Below are 22,218 nucleotides of genomic sequence, written 5' to 3' on the forward strand. Positions count from 1 at the left end.
AAAACTACATTTCCCATAATTCTTGGTGTTTCGTTCTAGTTTAAAGGACAATAAATGCGTAGCCCGATCCTCGCGTCAGACGGTTCTGTTTGTACATTTTACTCCAAAGGTTGTTTTATTTTTCAACTGTTGATGAGCTGTTTAATTTGTTATATATTTGCAATAATTTGTAACATTTACATTAAAGTGCTAGTCTGAAATGCTAGAAGTTATTACAAAGAAATAGCTTTGATGTCTTCTAGTTCTGTAACCATATTCTAAAGTAAGGTATTATGTGCTGTAACGTAAGTTTTCACTTATTCACATTGAACGCTTAGTTCAAATGAAGTTAGAAAGAGTTAGCGGAAAATTTGATAATATAAACATTGCTGGATATAGACAATCTCCGTAAATATCTATGCTTGGCCATCTGATTTTACAGCCTTGGAGAAAGCCCTTCTAAGAAAATACTTCTCCCAACATGTCTGTATCCCCGGAGTTTAGTTAATTTTGTCTTATAAATAAGCATGGATGAAGGTGGTTTAAAACTGCTTGCGAAGCTAACTCAGGAGGGAAGGTTGATCTGTCTGCAGAAACACATCGCATCATGGAGCGCTGAAGCTACGGCTTCTGTCAGCGGCAAACACTTTGGACGCTCAGGAGACACTTTGCTGCACTACGCAGCGAGACACGGACACTTGGACGTTATAGAGTTCCTAATAAAGCAGCTTGGCGCAGACGTGGAAGTGTTCAATAACGACTACAAGAGACCGCTGCATGAGGCTGCCTCCATGGGCCATGAGGAGTGTGTCGGCTTCTTGCTCCAGGAAGGAGCTAACGTGGACAGCTTGAAGAGGGCAGACTGGTAAGAGGCAAATGAAAATCATTATAAACGCCAATGACGTAGAACTCCAGTTGCCGGAAAAGCTCAATGTTGAGAGAGGTTCCGCAGTTCCCTTCGATAGCTCAGTTGGTAGAGCGGAGGACTGTAGAGGCACGACGCTGAAATCCTTAGGTCGCTGGTTCGAATCCGGCTCGAAGGAACCGCTTTTTGTTTCATTTCAGTAGACATTTGTTCAGCTTTGATTTTATCACGGATGTATCTGTATATATTTTATAATAGATAAAGTGAATAGTGACTCATATTTTACATTTACACCTTTATTAAAAACCTTGAACTGTAAAAATAGATAACTAATTGTTTTAGACATTGTAGTTGTTGTAACTTATATTAATTCAGATTATTCAAAGAATCATTGTAGACGATAACCATGTAATAAAAATCATTTTAGGTTTAGTTGCATTTTTGTCATTTATACATCTGTTTATTGTAGTTTTCAGACTAGTTTTAGCTAGTTATAAATCACACACAACTAAAGTGGATTTTATTTAAGGTCAAGGCAGGGTATTTCAAATATAGCTCACTTTTGCTTTAAGACATTTATTTGTAAAATAAATATTTGAAGACCATGTATCATTTACCTTCCAATTCATAGTAGCTCACTAATCTTTGTTAGTCTGTCACAAAAAATCCCAATGGGACATTGCAGTTTGTAGTTGTAAATGGAGAAAAGGTTAAATGGAGTCAGCATGTGAGGGAATGTAAGGGCAGCTTAGGAAGGTCAAAAAAAGGAATATGTGTTTTTATCCAGGGCACTCAGAGAAAACCAATGAATGCATAAGGAGAACATCCACAGAGAAAGATGCAGCAGACTTTTGAACCCGGAGCCTTTATGATGTAGAATTTTTTTTAATATAAAGGTAAAGGTAATTTTATTTTTATAGCACATTTTCAGCAACAAGGCAATACAAAGTACTTTAAAGGAATTAAAAGGAAATACAAACAAAATAACAAACCAAAAGAAAAAGCAAAAGAAGAAAAAGCTAATAATGTTGATCCAAGTAAATAAACTAGATTCTCCTATTCAGGGTTGGTAGATAAGTATAAGTAAGTATCCTCTGGTCTAATTCTTTTTCTGGGTTGGGAGAACAGGAGTCTAAAAAGTAGTTGCTAAGGTAGTTTTTCTGGGTTCGAAGCTCTAGTCCCTGTTCTGGGTTGCTAATCTAAGAAAGTATCCTCTGGATTTCTGGAATGCTAGATAAGTATAAGTTTTCTCTGGACTTTCTAAGTGTGCTCTAAATTTATAAAAGTAATTTATAAAAGTAATGAGTGCGCCACAGTAATGAGTGCGCCAATTATTGTTCCAACAATAATTGGAACAATAATTGGAACAATAATTTTACATAACTTGATTTTTCCCTGTTGTGTCTCACATCCCACACTCCAGTATTACAAATATTACAACAATTACATCGTAAAACAATGAAAATGATTGCTGTGTCAGCCTGTAGTCATGTTTTCTGACTGTTAGTTGCTTGCTTTACTTCGATGATATCAGCTTTCTTTTCTCTCTCACAGGACTCCCCTCATGATGGCGTGCACAAGAAAGAACCTGGAGGTGATAAGGAAGCTGCTGTCCCACGGTGCAGACCCCACGCTGAGAAACAAGGATGGCTGGAACTCCTTCCACATCGCCTGCAGGGAAGGTGACCCTCAGGTCGTGGAGCTGCTGCTTCGAGCTGCACCAGACGTTTGGAGGAGCGAGAGCACGACGGGCAGAACACCGCTGCACACTGCAGGTGGCACATGTTTCTGTCTGCAAATTTATTAAAGGGGCAGTATTATGTAAAATCGACTTGTTATAATGTTATTCTCTCGTGTGCCCCACGTCTTCCCCTCTCAGCTCCTTTAAACTAGCCAGCAGCAATTAGCAAACACCTGGTGGAACTGCACATCTGCTGAGCTCATTATAGGAGCTACTTCTCAGTTTAACAGTGGTAAAAACGTTATTAAGAAGTTTATAGAGGAGACATGTTGTGATGACTTCTTGAGTGCGGCGTTTCAGAAAGTCATCACAAAGAACAGGAGAACAGAAATTAACATAGTTACTTGATTATGCTATAAACTGCCTGCAACACACATAATACTGCCCCTCTAAGACTGAGTCTGTTTGTTTTTACTAGTCTGCAGTATCGCGATATAGCAGACTACTAACATCTTCTCTGCTCTTCCTCTAGCTATGCACGGCTGTGAGGAGGTGGTTAGCATGCTGCTGGAGAGGTAAGGGGGAAATGTAACCGTATGGTTTATCTTCTAAATCACGTGAAGCATTGGAAGGTTCCATACTGTGCAAAGTCAGAATCTTCCTACAGTATTCATGACACAATCACTGCAAGACAAGTCAACAAACATGTAGCAGTAGATGCTCTGCAGGAGACCAGAACTGAACCTTTTCTCCTCTCTGGCAGACAGTTAGCACTCCACATCACCCTGAAGGCTTCATCCCCACTGTGAAGCATCGTAGTGGATGCACCATAATGTGGGAATGCATTTTAGATCAACTTTGTGTCATGGGATCAAAAGGGTCAAAATGTGTAACAACCTGGGATCTTATAGCAGCCAGACACTGACCTGCTCTGACTGATGTTCAGCTCTGCTGCGTCTCTTCCAGATGTGGCTATGCCCCAGACAGCGCTGACAGCTGCGGAATCACGCCGTTCATGGATGCTGTCAGGAACGGACACCTCCCTGTGGCCAGGCTGCTCATAGAGAAACACCAGGTGGAGCCAAGTGTTGAAGGATGCAGAATTCTGCATTGATTCGCCACTCCAAGACTGATGTTTCAGTCAGTCATGCACATCCCCATGTTTTTCATACCTAAGTAGAGTGATGCTCATCAAGGAACGTAGAGTCTGTTTGTTTTTACTATCACATGTATGGTTGGATGAAAACACAGAGGGAACATTTATTACAAAAAGTTGCATACACTAAAAAAAAACCTCCTGAAAGTTCGTCCTAGAAGGTTAAAGTTGGTGTAGTTCTCTTTTCCAAATATGACCAATTGTTGAATGCAGGCCGATTTAATCTGCAGCAACATTTACTGTTTAGAATAAGAATGGCACAGTGAATATTTTGACATGAATTTTCTTAAGACATCTGGAGCAATTCTTAAAGGGGAACACACATGTGGAGTTCTGCTGTGGCTCTGATCAATTGACAAGAATCCATTAGTGACTTTAACACACATTGGACTGTCAGCCATTCATTGTTCTATCAGAGGCATTGAAGGGTAACACACCTCAGTGTTACAGGATACACCCCTTATTCAGTTCAATGTAACAACCCAGTCTTTATTAGACAACGCCGTCATAAAACTGGTCAACAACTCAAACACTATTTTCTGTCTTATTTCAAAATAAGAATCTCAAACCCACTACAGAGTGTGAAGCTTAAAGGACTTCATATCTAGAACTCAAATCAAATCATACATTTATTATATTTGCTTATCATTTATTGAGATAAATTTCTTGTCAAAATAAGAATTTTGATTTACCGTCGTCAAGATAAATTCCAACTAATAATATTTAAAACCATTGGGATTTTTAGTTTTACCGTTTTCTGCTCTGTTTTTTTTAACGAAAAACTGAAAAAATTATCAATGTCAATGTCAAATTTATTTATATAGCACTTTAAAACAGGTATAAAACTGCACCAAAGTGCTGTACAAGAACGATAACACAAATGACAAAACAGAGCACAAAACAATACATCAATTAAATGCCAAAGAGTAAAAATGAGTTTTAAGAAGTGATTTAAAATGATCCAGGCTGTGGGCAGATCTAATCTGGAAAGGTAAGTTATTCCATAAAACAGGAGCAGCAACAGAAAAAGCTCGATCTCCTTTCCTCTTAAGTCGAGTCCGAGGAACTGTCAGTAATAACTGATTATTTGACCATAAAGTTCTGGACACAGACCGGAATTTTAAAAGGTCCTGAAGATAAGGGGGGCTAACCCATTTAAAACTTTATAAATTAACAAAAGAATCTTAAAATCTATTCGATAAAAGACAGGCAGCCAGTGTAAAGATGCCAGAGTTGGCCTTATATGGTCATGCTTCCTGGTTCCTGTGAGAAGCCATGCTGCTGCGTTCTGGATCATTTGAAGTCGCTGAATCTGCGATTTATCCATCCCTCTATATAAAGAGTTGTTATGAAGACATGGATGAGTCCCTCAAAGTCCTTAAAACAGAAATAAGATTTAACTTTTGCTAAAAGCCGAAGGTGGTAAAAACTCGATTTAACGACAGAACTAACTTGTTTATCTAGTTTTAAAGAGCTGTCAAAAGTGAAACCAAGATTCCTAGCAGAGGTCTGACAAGACCGAGCCAAGGAACCAAGAATCTGATCTGGATTTGTAGTCTGAAGTTTTTGACCAAATAATAGAACTTGAGTTTTGCTTTCATTGAGGTGAAGAAAGTTTTCTTCCATCCATAATTTAACTTCAGCTAAACAGTTTATCAACAGCTGAAGATACAACCGAAAATATGTATGCACTTTAGTGATAAAAATCACACTTCTTTATGTGACTGGTGTCCTAGAGGAGCGTATTATAAATCAGAATATATTTCCACAGCAGTATCTGTGATTGTTTGGCAGGCGTCTCCAGTGGCAGCTGATGTTCTCGGGGCTCAGCCGGTGCACCAGGTGGCTGTCACTGGCCAGGAGGAGGCGCTCCGTTTTCTGGTGCTGGACCTGGTTGTGGACGTAAACCAGAGAGCCACTGACATCCAACTCACTGCGCTGCATTATGCTGCAAAGGTTAGAGCAGCAGCTATCAGTTTGAGGTTCTTGCACATTTGCACTTTAGGACTTGAGTAGGAACTTACAGAAAGAGTGAATGTTTGTAGAACAGATGAGCTGGGAGCATGTGTAGTTAGCATGTTCACTTCTGCTTCAGCGTCACTGCTGTGACTTGGGTTTGAGTCATTGTTTTGTTCACTGGCTGACCACAGTTGGTTTCCTACTTCCTCACTGAGCCGTTGTATTGCTCTGTGTGACTGCAGATGGAGACTCCATTTAAAGACGAGTCTGGCAAGAGGCTTTCAAACCATTCAAACCTGTTCCCTCTCACTACATTTGATTTGTACTGAGGAAAGTTAACAGTGAACTTTAAGAAAAAACAAAGTTTAAATGTAGGTACATTGCAAATGTAAACATCCTCACCACATGGTTTTATATCTCCAGACATCCTGTTGAAGAAGTTTTATAGCTCACTTCTAAATCAAGCCAATCAGGCTTTTCCTGGCATAAAGCAATTTCTACCAATTGTGATTTGTCAGAACTAAACTCATGAAGGGGAATGAGATGTGCTGCAGAAACCAACAGCTAATACAGGAATCACACTCACACAGGTGTTACAATTCATATATTCTATACATGTTTCTATACTAAACAGATCATTTGTGAAAAAACTTATAAACTGTCCTATGACAGACAGTTACAGTTTAAGATGTTGCATGTTTGACATTAGAGAATAATTGTTCTGTATCACAGACAAACTTTTCTTCTTTTAAAAGAGCCACAGATCTCTATGAATATTATCATTTATTATTCTGGTCAAAGAGTTTGTGCATAAAATATTGTTTTTGGGCTTGTGAAATTAAAGTTGTTTAATCAACCATAGTATCCTGCCTCTAGAAAAGAAATAAATATACTAGGGAACACATGTGCAGCAGGGAAGTTACTGACTACTTCAGCCGCTCAACAGAATCCCTCTAAAAACTGTGACTTAAAGAAATATTTAAAATTGTTTCAAAAGCCTTTATAAAAAGCTTTTTGGCAGCAATCTGAGACTAATAAGGCTGTGTGTTTTTCAGGAGGGCCACACTGCCATAATTAAAACGTTAGTGGAACTTGGAGCAGATCTTCATGCTCGGGACAAAAAAGGACGCACCGGTAAGCAGTGTGTCAGACAGCATGTATTCTTATTTGCAGCTGGATAAATATAACTTTGCAAAGAACAAGAACTTTTACTCCATGTGCTCTTCATTTGTCCTCCCTCTCTGAGCTCTCCACATGGCCTGCATTGGGCAGCATGCAGAAGCAGTCTGGACACTGCTGCTACTCGGACTGCAGGACTCTGAGGACGGATCCGGTGCAACAGCCCAGCAGCTGGCCAAGAAGCAGAATGTACTGCGAATGTTTGAGCGTGACATGCCAGAAACACACACAGGATCGTCATGAAAACAAACGCACATTTTTCATTGTCACTTTGAAGCTTTGACATTTCAGAGGCAGAAGCTATTATGAGAGAGTTTAGAGGAATTCACTATAAATATGAGCAGATGCTGTGACATCAGGTTGTGTCTCAGCACGCTCCCTTATCTGACAGCATCTTGACAATATCATGACCTTCTATTTTGCTCATGCCGTTCCTTGGAAAGTGGAAATATGAGATAAAAATATTTATTTGGAGGTTTGTTATGAGAGGTTTTTTTCCTGCCAGATGGCTGTGTAGACTTTTTGTAAAAATCTGTTCAATAAATCTTTAAAAAAAAAAAATTCATTCACTGAGTAAAGGTTTTCATACACATTTCACACTTTGTCACATCACGTTAATGAATTTAAACAGGTTCATGGCTATTGGTTCGTTTGAGGATTTTGTGCTGATTTGCTGTTTAGTTTTCTCCAGTGATGTACATCATGACTGAACATATCTGGTTTGGTCAAAAACTAGGATATATTGCTCATCAAGACTCATATCAATGCAACTTAATCTATATTGTGCTTCAGTAGAGACTTACTCCATCCTCCTGGCAAACAATCCAAGCAACCCATACTTTTTCAAAATGTTTTGTTATATGGAACAACAAACATGCTAAGTGCTAAATAATAACATGCTAATTTAAAGAGTTGCGGCAAAAGCAAATGAGGTGGCGTAACAGTGCCTGCCAACAACTGATGTTGTGTTTTCCACACTTGAGGTTATATTTAAATAATTTTAAACATAATACAGATTGAATAATTTTCAATATATATGAAGATATAACTTGGTATATTTCTCCCAGGGATGGATACAGGTGCACTTGAAGAGGCCAATCACATTCTGCGACTCTCCACTAAAGATTGACAAGCTCGGAAGCCCCGCCCCCTGCGTCACGCGCCTGACGCTGAGCTGCAGCCCCTTTTCGTTTCCAGTCTTTACAGATCTCCATTTTCTTATTTCCCGATAGCTAGGAGCAGAAGACGAAAAGCGTTGCAAAATGAATGAAGAGTACGACGTTATCGTCCTGGGCACCGGGCTTACGGTGAGAAAGCGGGATATGACGTGGAACAGAGCGCAGGCTTGATTTGCAACCTGTTACTAGCGCAGTTGGTGGCTGACAGCTTGGCTTCGAGATAACTAGGCCCAATTAGCTAAGTAGTTAGCTTAGCCGCTAAGGGGAGCGGCGGTGTAATGTAAAGTAATGGAAACCCGAAACCGAGCAGCTAAGGCGAACACTTAGCATCATGCTATGTGCTGTCAATGGAAAGATTAATCCAGTATCGCTAAACTTGCATTAGAGGAGTAGTTAACCTTTCAGCTAGTTAGTATTTATTCAGCATATATTTCCTCTGACGATATTTTAAATATAAACTTCACCAAATATCTGAAGTGGAGCGCTACTTTAGTTGAGCTTTCCTTTGCCAAGGCGAGATTAAAAGGCGGATAAGTCCGCTAGCATTGGTTAGGCCACTTTGAGCAAACTAATTTCCCTTGATTTCGCTTCCTTTTGGAATCTTTCTGGATCATGTTTGAATACAGAATTATTGATTCTGTGCCACTTTTTAGTCAGTCTGACTAGTTTCTGACTCACTAGATGAAATTAATCGTAACACCAAGCAACCTTTCAAACTCATGAAGTTTCCGCTCGGACTATTTGTGGAAAAGACGCGAAAACTATTGCAGCGAATTGAAGTCGATTTACAGACTTATCATCATAAACTTTTGCAGAAGTCCCTCATTCTTTACACTTTTAGTACTTTAAGTGAAGTGCTTCAACTGCACACCCTTCTGTGTTCTAAGTTTGACACTTTTAGGAGGCGCACAGAGTCTCTGCCTCGGTTATTGTTGGGAGATTTCCTGAGCTATTCCAGTATGATGTTGTTGTAACACTAAGGAAGTCTTTCATAGCATTTCCAAAACCACATTCACCATTCCACCACTTTATGGACAGCGTTAGAGTCCTGAAGGCCTCCTGACTCACAGGCAGTTTTAATGGCTGAAGCATACAATGAAACCCCGTGATGACTTTATTGCAGGCCAATAAGCAGCTCTATGCTATATATGAGGAGCGACATAACTTCTCATGCACTCTCCACAACCTGCTGAACTTAATTGTAAAAGGAAATGCTAATATGATTTTTTTTATATATACCTACACTTTTAAAAATACTCTTCCACATTAGTGTCACTGAAAAAACAAAAAATCATTACTACTGAAGTGTTTTTATAGAACTTATGTGAGTGTGAAACTCACTTGGGTGTGGTCTCAACAGGACTGGAACTGAAAGATCACTGCACATTTTCTGAAAGTCCGGTTCAATAAGAGCTTAATATCAGTCAAAACACACAGAGACTAAAACTGTTTGTATGAAGGGAGGGGGTTGTAGCTTCATAGGTTTCAGTTCCTGATTCAAATCAGTGATTTCACCAACATCTACCACCTTCCTCTTTTTGGGTCAAACAGCTAACTTATGGATGCAAAGGTGTCACAGGTGTTATTGATATAGCTGGGTGTCTTAACTTCTGTTTTGTTTCAGTGTTTAAATTACTGGGCAGAATAACATGCACCACATCTTGTGCGATGTGTAACATCAGTTGGAGAGAGAGAGCTTTCCTGGATGATCCAAATAAAAATGTGGGAATTATGAGATGATCTCTGATTTCTACATGTTAATGTCACTTACCTTGAACTGGTTTTCACTGAGCTCAGACTCCATCTAGATGCAGGAAAGAAGGGGCATTTATAGACCAGCAATAGTAGGAAGTATTAGTTTTTATGCATTTATTTATTTATAAATAAATAGAAATGAGTAGTAATGACAAAGACTGGATAAACCAAAGCCATAATAATCATTAACATCGACTGAAAATGTGGTCTAAATTTTTTTTGCAGGTTAGACCAGTCAGAACAATGTCTTCCAAGCAGTTTATTAATTTATTGTTTTATGTTTATCTAATTAATTAAATCCTACCTTATCCACTCAGCTAGTTGAAGATGATCTTTAAGTTTGGATGGAATAATATAGAACAAACACTTTTGTTTTTAATGTTATTCAAGTTTTGACTTGGTGCTAAAGTAAAATAATATAGCTGCGCAATATTAGTAGACTCTGCAATAGTGATGTCATTGTAGGATATTGTGATTATCAGCTGCATCTAACCTGTATTTTCAGTTTTTCCTTACCACCACTCTCCCTGGGCTTTTAATCTAGATCACCAAGGTCTTCAGGTGCAGAAATAATCAGCAGTGAAGTCCATTCAACTGGTTAAATATATTATTTGTTATATATTTATTATTTGATTGGTGTTTGTAAAGCAGCCAATCTGGGAGGGGTGTTTTTTCTTTTGACCATGGTTGGCTGTATCCCCAATAGTGGAGATGAGGAAAACCATAGAAATTATCTTCAGCGGAAGTGCTAATACGGTCTCCACTGTTTGTATTAATGTGCATAAAGGTAAATTGTTAGTACAATTACAATACGAAGTGCTTTGAGAGGAGGTGTCAAGGATTTGTGGATTTTAGCTCTTCACATTCAGCTGTGGCTCTTCACCCCTGAATATACTGGGTTCAAAGAAAAATACTGAGTGAAAAAGTGACAATTAAAATTATGGCCAGAAAATGCAAACGTGTGGTTGGATTTACATGTCATGCAGGGTTTCCCCTAGGGCTATGTAATAATATTGATTTTGCGATATATATCAATATTTTCTTTCGTAGAAGAAAATCGATATTCATCCGCAAATATCGTAACATCCAACTGTCACCTTGCTCACTCACTGCTTGCTTTACCGGGAGAGTGATTAGGTCTTCAGGCTTAGTGATTCCTTCAGATGTTAAGTGTCAAGGTTAAAAATGTATCAAACTATTCAGAGCAGGCTACTTGGTGCACTTTATTTACTGCAAGCTACAGTTTGTACTGTTTCAATTAAAAGGAACATGTTTTCTCACCAACTTCTTTGATTCATTTTGACCAGCTGTCGACTTTAAATCTGTGTCCATGTCCAACCAGAGCCAGGTATTGTGTAGTTGGTGCTTTTAATCAGTTTTCAGTTAAATTAATTCAATCCAAGTCTATAACAGTCACAAAATGTCACCAAAATCACTCTGTCTCTCTAAAATCTTTAAGAAAATCGCAAAAGTATTGAATTGTATCGTTTGCTGAATATCACAATATATATTGTATTGTGAGCAGAATATCGTGTATCGTATCGTGAGATTATTGTATCACTACAGCCCTAGTTTCCCCTAGTGTATTATAGGCCTGGCGGCCCGCCATGCTTTACTAGCGCCGCTGCCAGGCTAAGTGTTTCTTGTTTATGTTTTTAGAAAAAAAGAAAAATCGCTATTTTGTTGTTTTCTTTTTAAAGCCGATAGTAAGCGTCTCTGTTGCTCTGAGTGTTTCACTGGTGGAGGAGATTTATTCCTAAAAGACATGTTTATAGAAGATAGTTTATACATTTAAAGCCGGACCAATCACACCACTGGCACCTCTGCTCGTTGCCTCGCGCGCTACAGCAACTGAATGTCTTAAGTTTAACTTGGCGCAGATCGCGCGTGCCGCCTTTCACTGAAACTGGACACAGGCTAACCTGTATGGATATTTGCATCAACCCCCAGTGAGGAATTAGATTCTTTCCAGAGTTTTTGATCAAGGTAGGAGTTTAAACCCCACCGTGTTAGCTCTGGTCGCGCAGCTCTACGTGAACCGCAGGAATAACTTGTAGTCGCGCTTTCAGACGTGCGTGTTGAACGAGTGGTGAGAATGATTTATATTTGTTTACAAAGAATTTTGTGTGGCTTTTCCATCTCAACACACTGCCCAGCACTCGGCTCTGTCTTCCCTGTAAAGTTTAAGTTTGTGGTCCCGGTTGGTCGGAGTGTTAATGGTTAACGAACCAACGCTAACCTCAACATGGTGTATGAAGCCGTTCCTCTGGGTCTGGGCCTCCCAGCCATCTGATGATTCTGTAGAAGGAAAACACTTAGGCCCATTCACTAAAAAGTATTGGCTGCAGTTAGGCAATGCTCACTTTTGATTTAATTAAAATCATTTGATTTCATGCTGAGGACAATTTTGGGTGAAGTTTGAAATTTTTTATATGCTTAGGCCACCCGTTTGGATTTTTGGGGCAGAAAAAGTAAAATAAGAAGAAATAATTTTGTTCCAGTGGGCTTAGCAGTACTTTCATTGCACTGTCCTAATAAATACTGTATGTGGTCCATAATTTTTATTGTTTCCAAGTGTCCATTTCTTAGAAAGCTTTTGTCTTATTCAGGCCACATATTGGGCATGTTTGATTTTCATTTACATCAAATGAGTGGATGCTTCAAGGCTTAATGGCTAAAATGGGTTAAGATGTGAACATGGACTTTGTGCTTCCAGTGAATTTTGTTAGCTTTGATGTTTGCACACTTTATGTGTGTTTCTCCTGTGTCAGTGTGGCGTTTACTGTGATGAGCACTCTGTCCGTGTTTGTTTTTATTCTTGAGGCAGGCGGCTTCAGCTGCAGATCACTGCAGAGGAAAGCCGGTTTTTCTTGATCTAAGCTATTTCAGAGCAGCAGACTAGTTTTCAGCAAAGCTGCAACTTGCCAGGAGACCTTCACTGTGCAGCAACAGGTGCAGGAGGGGCACTGCTGCTTTAAACATTGTGCTGTAATGCTGAAAGTGTCACCAGAGGTTGTAGGGTTTGAAACCGTAACATCTTAGCTAACGCAGACGGTGTGTTTGTGAGACAAACGTAAGTTGCTACAGCTTTTTTCCACCAGTTTTTAAAAAATTTAAATCCACAAATTGACCCGTCTTCTGTTCTGCTGCTGTTCAGTTGAGCCTTAAATTTCCTCGTTCTACACGAGAAAGGTGTTTGCCGCTCTCCTTCCTTCAGGGCAGCTTTTCCCTGACAAACAGGAAACATGCAGAGCCTGTTGCTTTCTGTGGTGATGATGATACCAGAAGTTGTAGAAAGTGACCTCACACTCAGCAGGAAACTTGTTTTAAGTCTCTGGTCACATGATGCATGTTACACCCGCTTAGTTCTGCAAACCTGCTGCTATAATCGCATAAATTCCAGAATAAAGGAACATGCATACTTCTCTTCATTATGGAGCCTCTATGAGCTTTATTGAAGCACTAGAATAAAACCTTTATGAAGACATTTGACTTTTGCTCTTTTAATTGTGTGCTTTTGTTTTTTTTTTTTTTTGTTTTGTTTTTCAGGAATGCATTTTATCAGGCATTATGTCAGTAAAGGGGAAGAAGGTTCTTCACATGGACCGCAACTCGTACTACGGAGCTGAGAGCGCTTCTATCACACCGCTGGAAGATGTAAGTCGCCCTAAAACCAGTGTCAACCTCCCATCAGTATTGAGACAGACGGTGCTTTGTCTTTGTGTCTGCATTGTTGGAGACGGTGTTGGTTTCAGAAGTCGGGCCTGCAAGCTGGGGGTCTCATTGGGTTCTGCTTCCTCCCTGCAGCTCTACCAGCGCTTCCACCTGCCTGGCACCCCTCCAGAGTCAATGGGAAAGGGACGGGACTGGAATGTGGACCTCGTCCCAAAGTTCCTCATGGCTAATGGTAACAAATATTCTGGGGCTGCAGCTAACGATTGTCTTAGCAATAGAGTATTGTATCAATTTTGATGATTAATCGATGAATTGGATAAAAAATAAAATGGCACATTTTATAGATTTAACCACTTAAGTGGCTTTTTGTTTATGGGGTTGTATTGCCGATCTGAGATTCGTGCTTTTATGTATTTTTATTGGTTACTGTCCTTTTGGATGAGCTTTTATTGTTGTATTTCAGTTTTGCCCCTGCTTCCAAGACATATTTCTCCTATGGGAGACTAATAAAATAATCTATCATATCTTTTGTACAATATTAAAAATGCATAAAAATATTCATTTGATAATTAAGAAAATTATGGAGTCCCCTAGGGGACATGAAGGAATAATGTCCTGAGCAGTTCATGTGGCATAATTGAATACTGTAAGCCTTTCCTACAGTGGCCATCATACTTTCTGCTATAATATAAAGCTTATAAAGCAAGGTTTTTCAATGTGTGTTAATATCTCATTAATACATCTGAAATTTTATATCTTTTACTTTAGGATAGAAATGCACCACAAACTTGTGATATAAACAGAAACTTTCCATAAGAAGGAAAGAAATAAAAAATACATCCAAACTATTTGGACTATTTCTGAGTTATTATCACAGGGTAATAGTTATCTGACAGTTTTGATTGTGTGTCTTTTGTGTTGGTCTGAATGGTTTAATGGGCCATTTCCATCTCAACCTTACAGACATAAACATGCAGTGGGTAAATTGATTTTCAATCAGTTTTTTGCACCAAAAGGTTAATAATAAACACTGAGACTCTTTAAATGTGTATACATTTGACATTTGTGACTGTGTACAAAATAGACCAGCAGACATCGCAGTAAGCATATTCAAATTAAATGCAAAAGAAAACATGTTCTACATGTCCCCTAAGGGGCTCTGTGGAAAATAAAGAAAAATGTTTTTATTTTATTTCCTGAAATGTAACAACACAGCATTGCTTTAGTGAACTCTTGATCATTTGTAGCAAGGGATGCAAATGCAGCTAAAAAATCCTAACGTCAACGTGTGTTAACAGCAATATATCTGATCTGATGATTATTATTGAATTAACCAATTAATAATTGGATAGCAATAGGTGTCTGTACGTTCTTTTCTTTTTTTTTTTACATCATTTGAATCAGGTGAAGCTAAGACCGTCACTATAGGAGTTCTGGATAGAAAAGATTTGTAGACAGTTTGCTATTTTTTAATACTATACATTTTGTATAGTTTTGGTTTGTACAAATCTTTGTGGTTTTTCTTTCAGCTAATGCCATGTGTGAGTCTGTATACTCCAGTTAACAATAAACTGATTTTTAGCTTACGATGATTTCAATAATCGATTCGTCACGATTAATCATTTCAGCCCTAAGCTGCTCACATTGAGTTCGACATGCAGCTTTAATTCATCACCAAACATGTAAGAAATAGAATCTTTAAATGTTGTGTTTTGTAGGATTCCGCTAGCATATTTTCTCCTCTCGGTAAGCAAATTATTGGTATTACCAAAGAAAAGTTGAGTAAGGATTTAGAGCAGCTATCATAATGTCAGGTTAACAGATGTGAGGTCATGAGGTTAATGTTGCTGTGTTTGTAGGCCAGCTGGTCCGCATGCTGCTGATCACACAGGTGACTCGCTACCTGGACTTCAAGGTGATTGAAGGCAGTTATGTGTACAAGGGAGGGAAGATCTACAAAGTGCCCTCCACTGAGACTGAGGCCCTGGCATCCAGTAAGTAGTGGCTGTTTGGGATGTGATCTCTGCTCTCATTAAATCAGCTCCTTCACTCACAGCTCGTTCTCTTCTGCTAAAGGCCTGATGGGATTGTTTGAGAAGCGACGCTTCCGGAAGTTCTTGGTCTTTGTTGCCAACTTCGACGAGAACGACCCTAAAACCATGGAAGGCGTGGATCCCAAAAAAACCACCATGAGGGCCATCTTCCAGAAGTTCAGCCTGGGACAGGAAGTCATCGACTTTACCGGCCACTCCCTGGCGCTCTACCGCACAGACGAGTCAGTTCTGCCTCTGGTTAATGTTTTCTGGTCTTCTATGCTCTGTTCTGGAGGCTTAATGTGTCGTCGTCTTCCCTCAGGTACCTGGATCAACCCTGCATGGACACGATAAACAGAATAAAGCTTTACAGCGAATCTCTGGCCAGATACGGCAAGAGCCCGTACCTCTACCCTCTGTACGGCCTGGGAGAGCTGCCGCAGGGCTTCGCCAGGTACCACACTTCTCCTGGGGTCTACTGTGTGTGTGTAGGGAAACTGCAACTTAGAATGTGACGTTGGGTTGATGTTTTCTGTTTGAGATTCTGTATAAATTATACCAAATTTGATTTCTGACTGTAATCGTTTTTTTTTGTTTTTTTTTGTTTTCTTAAATTGCAAATGGAATTTTATATTACTAAGAGTTGGCTTTTATTTCAGTCATCCCTTCTATGAGTTGATCTGAATCCTTCAGCCTGCATGAATCTTAGGGCGTTAAGTTCACTCTGCTTGCAGTCTGCTATACATCAGCTGTTCATTCCATTACTGAAACAATCCCAGATAATTGGAGAGGAGTGAAAGCAGAGGGAGCTTCCTCCTGCAGAGCACAATTCATAACTAGAGATGCTTTTTTTTCTGGCCAACATAAATTTCTGGTTTTTCTTAAAGTCTTCATAGCAATTTTGATTTTGACTTGTTTTTAATTAGTAATTTTTAACTCGTATAACACACAACTTAGTGTGCTGCAAGCTCATAGGTAGAATGGAATCTGATAGTAAAGATGGAATTACATAAACACCAGTATGTCTCATTTATATACCTTAATGGCAGGAGTTCTTAGTTTTGATGCATTTAATGACCAACTAGGGGGAAAAAAACATTTTCAGTATTCAGCACTGAAATGCTGATCTCAGATCAGAGCTGAAAATTATTTCCCATTTCCTGCCAATTGATTGGTGCATCTCTAACTTTCCTGTTTGTACCAAGTAGCACAACAATCATAAGACAGTTCTGTCATACAGCTGTAATTCCCGCCCCTCTTTAAGCTGCCTTTGCCCTCATAAAGTCTGTATGGAACCAGCTGTTGCCAGTGCAAGTGTGTTTTGACTTCTTGAAACTTGATGCAGTCACATAGGGTGTGAAATTGTGAAACAAATGGCATTGTGTGATGCCCGTCAAAAACAATCGGCCTCTGTTGATTTAAATTCCTACAGCCTCATCAGAGGCCTGCTGCCATGACAGTCAGTGATACGGCGCATCAGCTGAGGTCTGCAGATGTTTCTCTAACATCAAAGATACACCAGTCACTTGAATGACTTTATTGTTCAGACCTCTACTGGTTGCACTCTGGTTGACTATCTTTGTTTCAGCACTTTCAGTCTGAGAGGTAAAAGAAAACTAACATAAAACCTGACTGAGCTCCTGAGTAGGAGAGTTGCTACTCTGCCATCGGAATGAAATTCAGCACATCTAAAAACTGCTGGTGTCCTTGTGGTTCGCTGTCCACTGGCTGGAGTGTGTGTCCACCCGAGTGTGACTGCACCTCACAGAGTATAAGTACATGTCTTTATCAATGAGCTCATGCAAGCAGTGTGGCTTGGTGCACACATCTTCTCACCTAGTTCAGTGAGTCAGCTATAAACTATAAGTTTGAGAGGTGAAAGTAGATGAGCGACCATATGGGGACAGAAATGGCTCATGACGTGATCTGGTTTTACTTAGGCTAATAAAATCAATAGTAGCATCTGTAACCATGACTACCTTCTATTACCACATATAGCCACCTTATTGGAGTTGAAGGGCTGGTCTCGTTGGCGGGGCCCTAATTGTCTGTGAAACACTGACTATCATGAAGTAATGTCAGTGTTACTTCACTAGCATGAAGTAACACTGACGAAGAGAAGAACGCTTCTTTCTTAAGGCAATAAAAGAAGAGCTCAATTTTTTTCAGTTAGCCCTGCTGGCAGAACTTCATTGAAGGCTTTTGTGAAACTTTAATTTGTGTTGCAGTGTTTCTTGTTTGGTTCCATCACAGGTTGAGTGCCATCTTTGGTGGGACGTACATGTTGAACAAGCCCATAGAGGAGATCGTGATGGAGAATGGGAAGGTGGTGGGAGTCAAGTCTGAGGGAGAGGTGAGCAGTTTTTACTCACAGTAAATGGTACAAACTTGGCTTCCAGACTTCAGCTTAAACACTGTTGGGTAGAGAAATGGAATAAAAGTAATTATATTATATAAAAATGACGACCTTAGTTAGGAATTCTACTTTTTATCTTTCCCCATTCTGCTTTTCTTTTCATAAAACAAACATGTTTGTCATTCTCCTGGAATTTTTCCAAGAGAATATTAATGCAGAATTATTAACTTTAAGTTTTCTTAAGTACATCAGTTAACTCATGTATGATTTGGAATCACCAGCTGCTTGGTCTCATTGTAGAGTGTGGAGAGTTGTTTAGTTACACAAGACACTAAACAGCTTAATGGTTTATGTAATAAAAACAAAAAACTGCACTGTTTATAAAGCATATTTGTATTCATTAATTTAATCAACACTAAATGTAACACTGGTGTTTTGAACATCTTACCTGAGAGCATGAGGAATGAGAATGAAGCAGATGTTCAGTAATTCCTCTTTATTTTATTTGTAGAAAAACTTACTCAGATATATGGTGGACATCACTTGCAATTAACAAAACAATTTAATTAAACAAGACATTAGAAATATTTTGCTTATGTTTTTTGCTATTTTGCTAACAATAGCAGGGAAAAAAATGGCGTCTGCTTGTCAGTTTTACAAAAACATGAAAATTGATTAGTGCGTCTCTGATCATGGTAATGCTTTCTTGAAAGACGTGCAGGACTGTCAGCATGTTGGATACATGCTGACAGTCATGCTGAAAATGGGCCTGTTCTGTTGGCTAGCTGAGTATTATTAATACAACATTACAGGTAATTGTTGGCAGCAGTCAAACCCACAACTGGGTGCAGCTCAAACGTCTTGGATCCAATAATTCTGACTGTAATTGTTCAGTCAGTGCTTAAAACTTGGAATAAAATTAAGCACCACTACAAATTTTATATTTTCAAACTAACTATCTACATTTTTATTTCTAAAATCCAGTTGCTGTTTTTATTCATTTTCTCTCCACTGGTTCCTCCCAGATTGCAAGGTGCAAACAGCTGATCTGCGACCCCAGCTACGTCATGGATCGTGTGAAGAAAGTTGGCCAGGTGATCAGAGTCATCTGCATCCTGAGTCATCCCATTGCCAACACTGGTGACATCAACTCTTGCCAGATCATCATCCCACAGAATCAGGTTAACAGGAAGCACGGTGAGCTCATATGTGAAGAGGAAAGACTTGCTTATATTAAAACAGAAATGCAGGAAATATTTAATTTCCACAGTGAAACTGTCGAACGTTAACTTCCAATTTTCTCTTTACAGACATCTATGTTTGTATGATCTCTTTTGCTCACAACGTGGCCGCAGCGGGTAAATACATCGCAATCGCCAGCACCACAGTGGAGACGAACGAACCCGAGAAAGAAATTAAGCCGGCCATGGACCTCCTGGAGCCCATCGAGCAGAAGTTTGTCAGCATCAGTGATCTGTATGAACCCACCGACATGGGCACTGAAAGCCAGGTAGGCTCAGTGGGTGAATCTACTGCTGAAGACTCTGCTTCCCATTCTGGTCCTGGAAAAACGGACGACAATTAAAACACTGTTTGTGTTGGTATGAGATTAAGGTATCGTTTTAAGTAGGAGAGGTTAAAGCTGTTGAGGCTTTTGTTTGGTTGAACAGAAGCCAGAGCAGGACTAGTCTGTTACAGCTTTGTAGTCCACAAGTCTGCAGTTGCAGTATGGATCCAGCATACAGATCCATACTGCACCTTATGAGAGTGTATTCCAAACAGTGTTTCCCTAGTAGGGACATAGCTTTGGGGGGTGGGGAGGGGGCAGATTGATTGCCCAATTTCTTTCATTTTGGGCGATTGATGACCTATGGATGATACTTGCATTTGAAACCGATCTCATCCACTGATCTTTTCTACCACCACAAAGGTCTGACTGCGTTCAATAATAGTCTGCTTACTGCTGTCAACTTTGCAATTTTTAGCTATATTTGTTGCTGAAACAAATCGGTGTAGGCCAAAATGAGTCAGGATTTATAAATATTGTGAACGGCCAGAAAACCGCAACGATGAACCCCTATTTTCTAACAGCAATAATAACAGTTGCTCCTGTTGCTACTTGGAGGAGAACAAGCTGCGACCATTAAAACAAAATCTGCACTTTTTAAAAATCATCGATATCCTTGCCTGTTTTGCAGGTTGTTGTAATTGTTTTTCTGTTTGCTTTCTGTTTGCATGCGAGCCCACCTGACTCAGCACGTGAACGTCTGTAACAGAGTAGAAGTGCGTGTTTGTATCCAGTTTTTGTCTACTTTAGCTTTGGTGCTTTTGAACATTTGCGATGAGCTCGTGGAAGCTGAGTAAGTGATGTGGCTTGTTGCATTTTAATCAGACACCATTCTGCTCATCACCTTCAAAATACAGAACTTGCATCATAGACAAGATTACCACAAAAGAAAAGAAACGTCTGGGTCCCCCTGTGGGTTGGCTGCTCAATCAGCTCAATCTTATTGGTCATAAATCTACCACTACATTTCCAGACAGTCTTTGAAAACATTGTTCTGATCTCCTGGCTGTGGTTTTCCTCATTGCTTTTTTTGTGGCAGAACCTAAATGACCTCCAGCGAGTGTTACTGTTTCCCTACACACATTCTGAAATGTGGTTTTCTAGAAATACCTGTCAGTAGGCCTGCTGCAATAAACATTAAATCTATTAATTGTGTGGAAAATTAAAAGAAACTTGATTTCTATTTGCATGATTTATTTATTTTTTTTCTACCAAAAACTGGATGACTAAAGTCTTCAGTCTGGTACTTTGGTTTTAACTAGACCTTTTTTCTAAGGACAATTTTGTTTTGAGAGATTCCCTAATTCATTTTATTTATTTCTGTTGTTTTATTTATTTTGGATAATAATGTCTTCCAGTTCCAGTGTTAAATGTTTATTAGAATTTAAAGTTTATTGAATTCTGGGAATGTATCCTTGCATTATTATGCCATTACCATTATTTTAATTGAAAATGGACTCAAAACAACAATATTATCGTTTATCGCAATAACTTAAAATATATATAGAATATGTTCAAGTGTGAATTAGACATTCAAATTTCTTGAAACAAACCATCTGTGTTATTGTAGATTTAGTTTATTGCATTAAGGCATTTTATTCTCATAACCCCTCTGAGCTCAGTCAGAAATATTTATCGTCTGATCCTTTTGTCCCTCCCAGATCTTCATCTCCCGCTCTTATGATGCCACGACTCACTTCGAGACCACCTGTGCTGACATCAAGGACATCTACAAGCGAATGACTGGTTCAGACTTTGACTTTGCTGAAATGGAGCGCAAAAAGCAGGACATCTTTGGCGACGCCGCAGAGTAGAGGCAACACATCCACAGTACTCCAGATTATCAAAAATGGCAATTACGGAATTCTTAAAAAAACAAAAGAAATAGATAAACTACAGAAATATGTATTCATGGGTGGGCTAACCAGATATCCAGGTAAATGGTTTGCCCTCTGTGGAAGTTTATGATCTATAGAAAAATATGAAATAGTGTTGTTGGATAGGGTTCAGAAAGGGAGCATTGCTTTTTCAGATCTCATTCAGGTGGATGTTGCACTAAATACAGTTTATGCCTATTAGTCAGTACTTTATACTATTGTGAGTCATCATGTTTAGATGAAGCATAATCCAAAGACCCTAAATCAAAAAAAAAAAATTGATCAGTATCTTTAAAAAAACAACAAATTCCGGGGTTTAGGGTGGGTGGGGTCCAAGTTTTTTTTTGTTGTCATTATTCAGGTTCTAAAAGATGTACAATATCTCCAACACCATGTTGTTTTTGCAGGTGTTTGTTTTCCATGTCTGACTGAAAGAGGTGGCTTTGTCCTTTTTGTATTAAATCTTGTGAGCAACTCTGTTCTTTGCAGGGTGTCGTAATTTCAGCAAATAAAGACCTGTGACAGAAGGGGTCTCACCTCTGACACACTGCCAAGAAGGTATGCTTTACTGTAAACAAAGTCACACTGATGACCGTACTCAAGGGAAAACTACCTGAAACTACCAACAGCTGGAGTTCCTAGAAAGCAGCAGACATTTGGATCTGTGCCTGGTAAAACGATCCAAACATTGATGGCAGATGGCAAATATGGTTCACTGTAATTACTTAAGAAGGACCAAATGTATACTGCTGCAGTATTGAACTGATGAGAGCCTCGTCTCTGTTTTCAACAACTGTAAAAGAAAATCACTTGGCCTGGGCTCAAATGATTTCTGTACTGCAAAGTAAAAAGAATAAATCAAATGACTTGTATTTGTTCATTTTTATGGAAATATATAGTTTAAGAGTTTTTTTTTTTTCCAAGTGTTCTAACACGCAGGAGGATTAATATCAAGTGT

At 39.1% G+C, this 22,218-nt stretch overlaps 2 protein-coding genes and 1 non-coding gene across 4 annotated transcripts; all 3 read left to right on the forward strand.

Annotated features, from left to right (window-relative positions):
- Nucleotides 1-44: 44 nt before the first annotated feature.
- Nucleotides 45-7,384, forward strand: ankrd16 (ankyrin repeat domain 16). 2 transcript variants are annotated; one of them, XM_015010698.2, is made up of 7 exons: nucleotides 46-844; nucleotides 2,399-2,619; nucleotides 3,058-3,100; nucleotides 3,492-3,600; nucleotides 5,476-5,637; nucleotides 6,696-6,774; nucleotides 6,887-7,384. In XM_015010698.2, exons 1-7 carry the CDS (start codon nucleotides 507-509, stop codon nucleotides 7,060-7,062), a joined length of 1,128 nt encoding a protein of 375 aa, XP_014866184.2. In that variant the 5' UTR covers nucleotides 46-506; the 3' UTR covers nucleotides 7,063-7,384. The 2 variants fall into 2 exon arrangements, with proteins under 2 accessions (XP_087859494.1, XP_014866184.2); XM_088003368.1 differs by lacking the exon at nucleotides 5,476-5,637 and having other exon boundaries at nucleotides 45-844.
- Nucleotides 935-1,022, forward strand: trnay-gua (transfer RNA tyrosine (anticodon GUA)). Its single transcript is given in 2 exon segments — nucleotides 935-971; nucleotides 987-1,022. It is a non-coding gene; the product is annotated as a tRNA-Tyr (tRNA).
- Nucleotides 7,385-7,968: 584 nt separating the features above from the next.
- Nucleotides 7,969-22,152, forward strand: gdi2 (GDP dissociation inhibitor 2). Its single transcript, XM_088003045.1, has 10 exons — nucleotides 7,969-8,126; nucleotides 13,302-13,409; nucleotides 13,560-13,659; nucleotides 15,287-15,421; nucleotides 15,504-15,702; nucleotides 15,783-15,914; nucleotides 17,714-17,813; nucleotides 18,842-19,013; nucleotides 19,127-19,326; nucleotides 21,045-22,152. The coding sequence occupies exons 1-10, from the start codon at nucleotides 8,082-8,084 to the stop codon at nucleotides 21,195-21,197; spliced, it is 1,344 nt and encodes a 447-aa protein (XP_087859171.1). The 5' UTR covers nucleotides 7,969-8,081; the 3' UTR covers nucleotides 21,198-22,152.
- Nucleotides 22,153-22,218: the final 66 nt, after the last annotated feature.

This window comes from Poecilia mexicana, unplaced genomic scaffold (assembly GCF_051168715.1).
Source record: "Poecilia mexicana isolate PSO_F unplaced genomic scaffold, ASM5116871v1 scaffold_23, whole genome shotgun sequence".
NCBI lineage: Eukaryota > Metazoa > Chordata > Actinopteri > Cyprinodontiformes > Poeciliidae > Poecilia > Poecilia mexicana.

Excerpts from the sequence above, each read along its gene's own strand:
- gdi2 (XM_088003045.1), top strand. The coding sequence starts at position 8,082 with ATGAATGAAGAGTACGACGTTATCGTCCTGGGCACCGGGCTTACG. Across the intron at positions 8,127-13,301 it reads TCCTGGGCACCGGGCTTACG|GAATGCATTTTATCAGGCAT; the intron begins GTGAGAAAGCGG and ends TTTGTTTTTCAG. Across the intron at positions 15,915-17,713 it reads CTGCCGCAGGGCTTCGCCAG|GTTGAGTGCCATCTTTGGTG; the intron begins GTACCACACTTC and ends GTTCCATCACAG.
- ankrd16 (XM_015010698.2), top strand. The coding sequence starts at position 507 with ATGGATGAAGGTGGTTTAAAACTGCTTGCGAAGCTAACTCAGGAGGGA. Across the intron at positions 845-2,398 it reads AGCTTGAAGAGGGCAGACTG|GACTCCCCTCATGATGGCGT; the intron begins GTAAGAGGCAAA and ends TCTCTCTCACAG. Across the intron at positions 3,601-5,475 it reads TGCTCATAGAGAAACACCAG|GCGTCTCCAGTGGCAGCTGA; the intron begins GTGGAGCCAAGT and ends ATTGTTTGGCAG.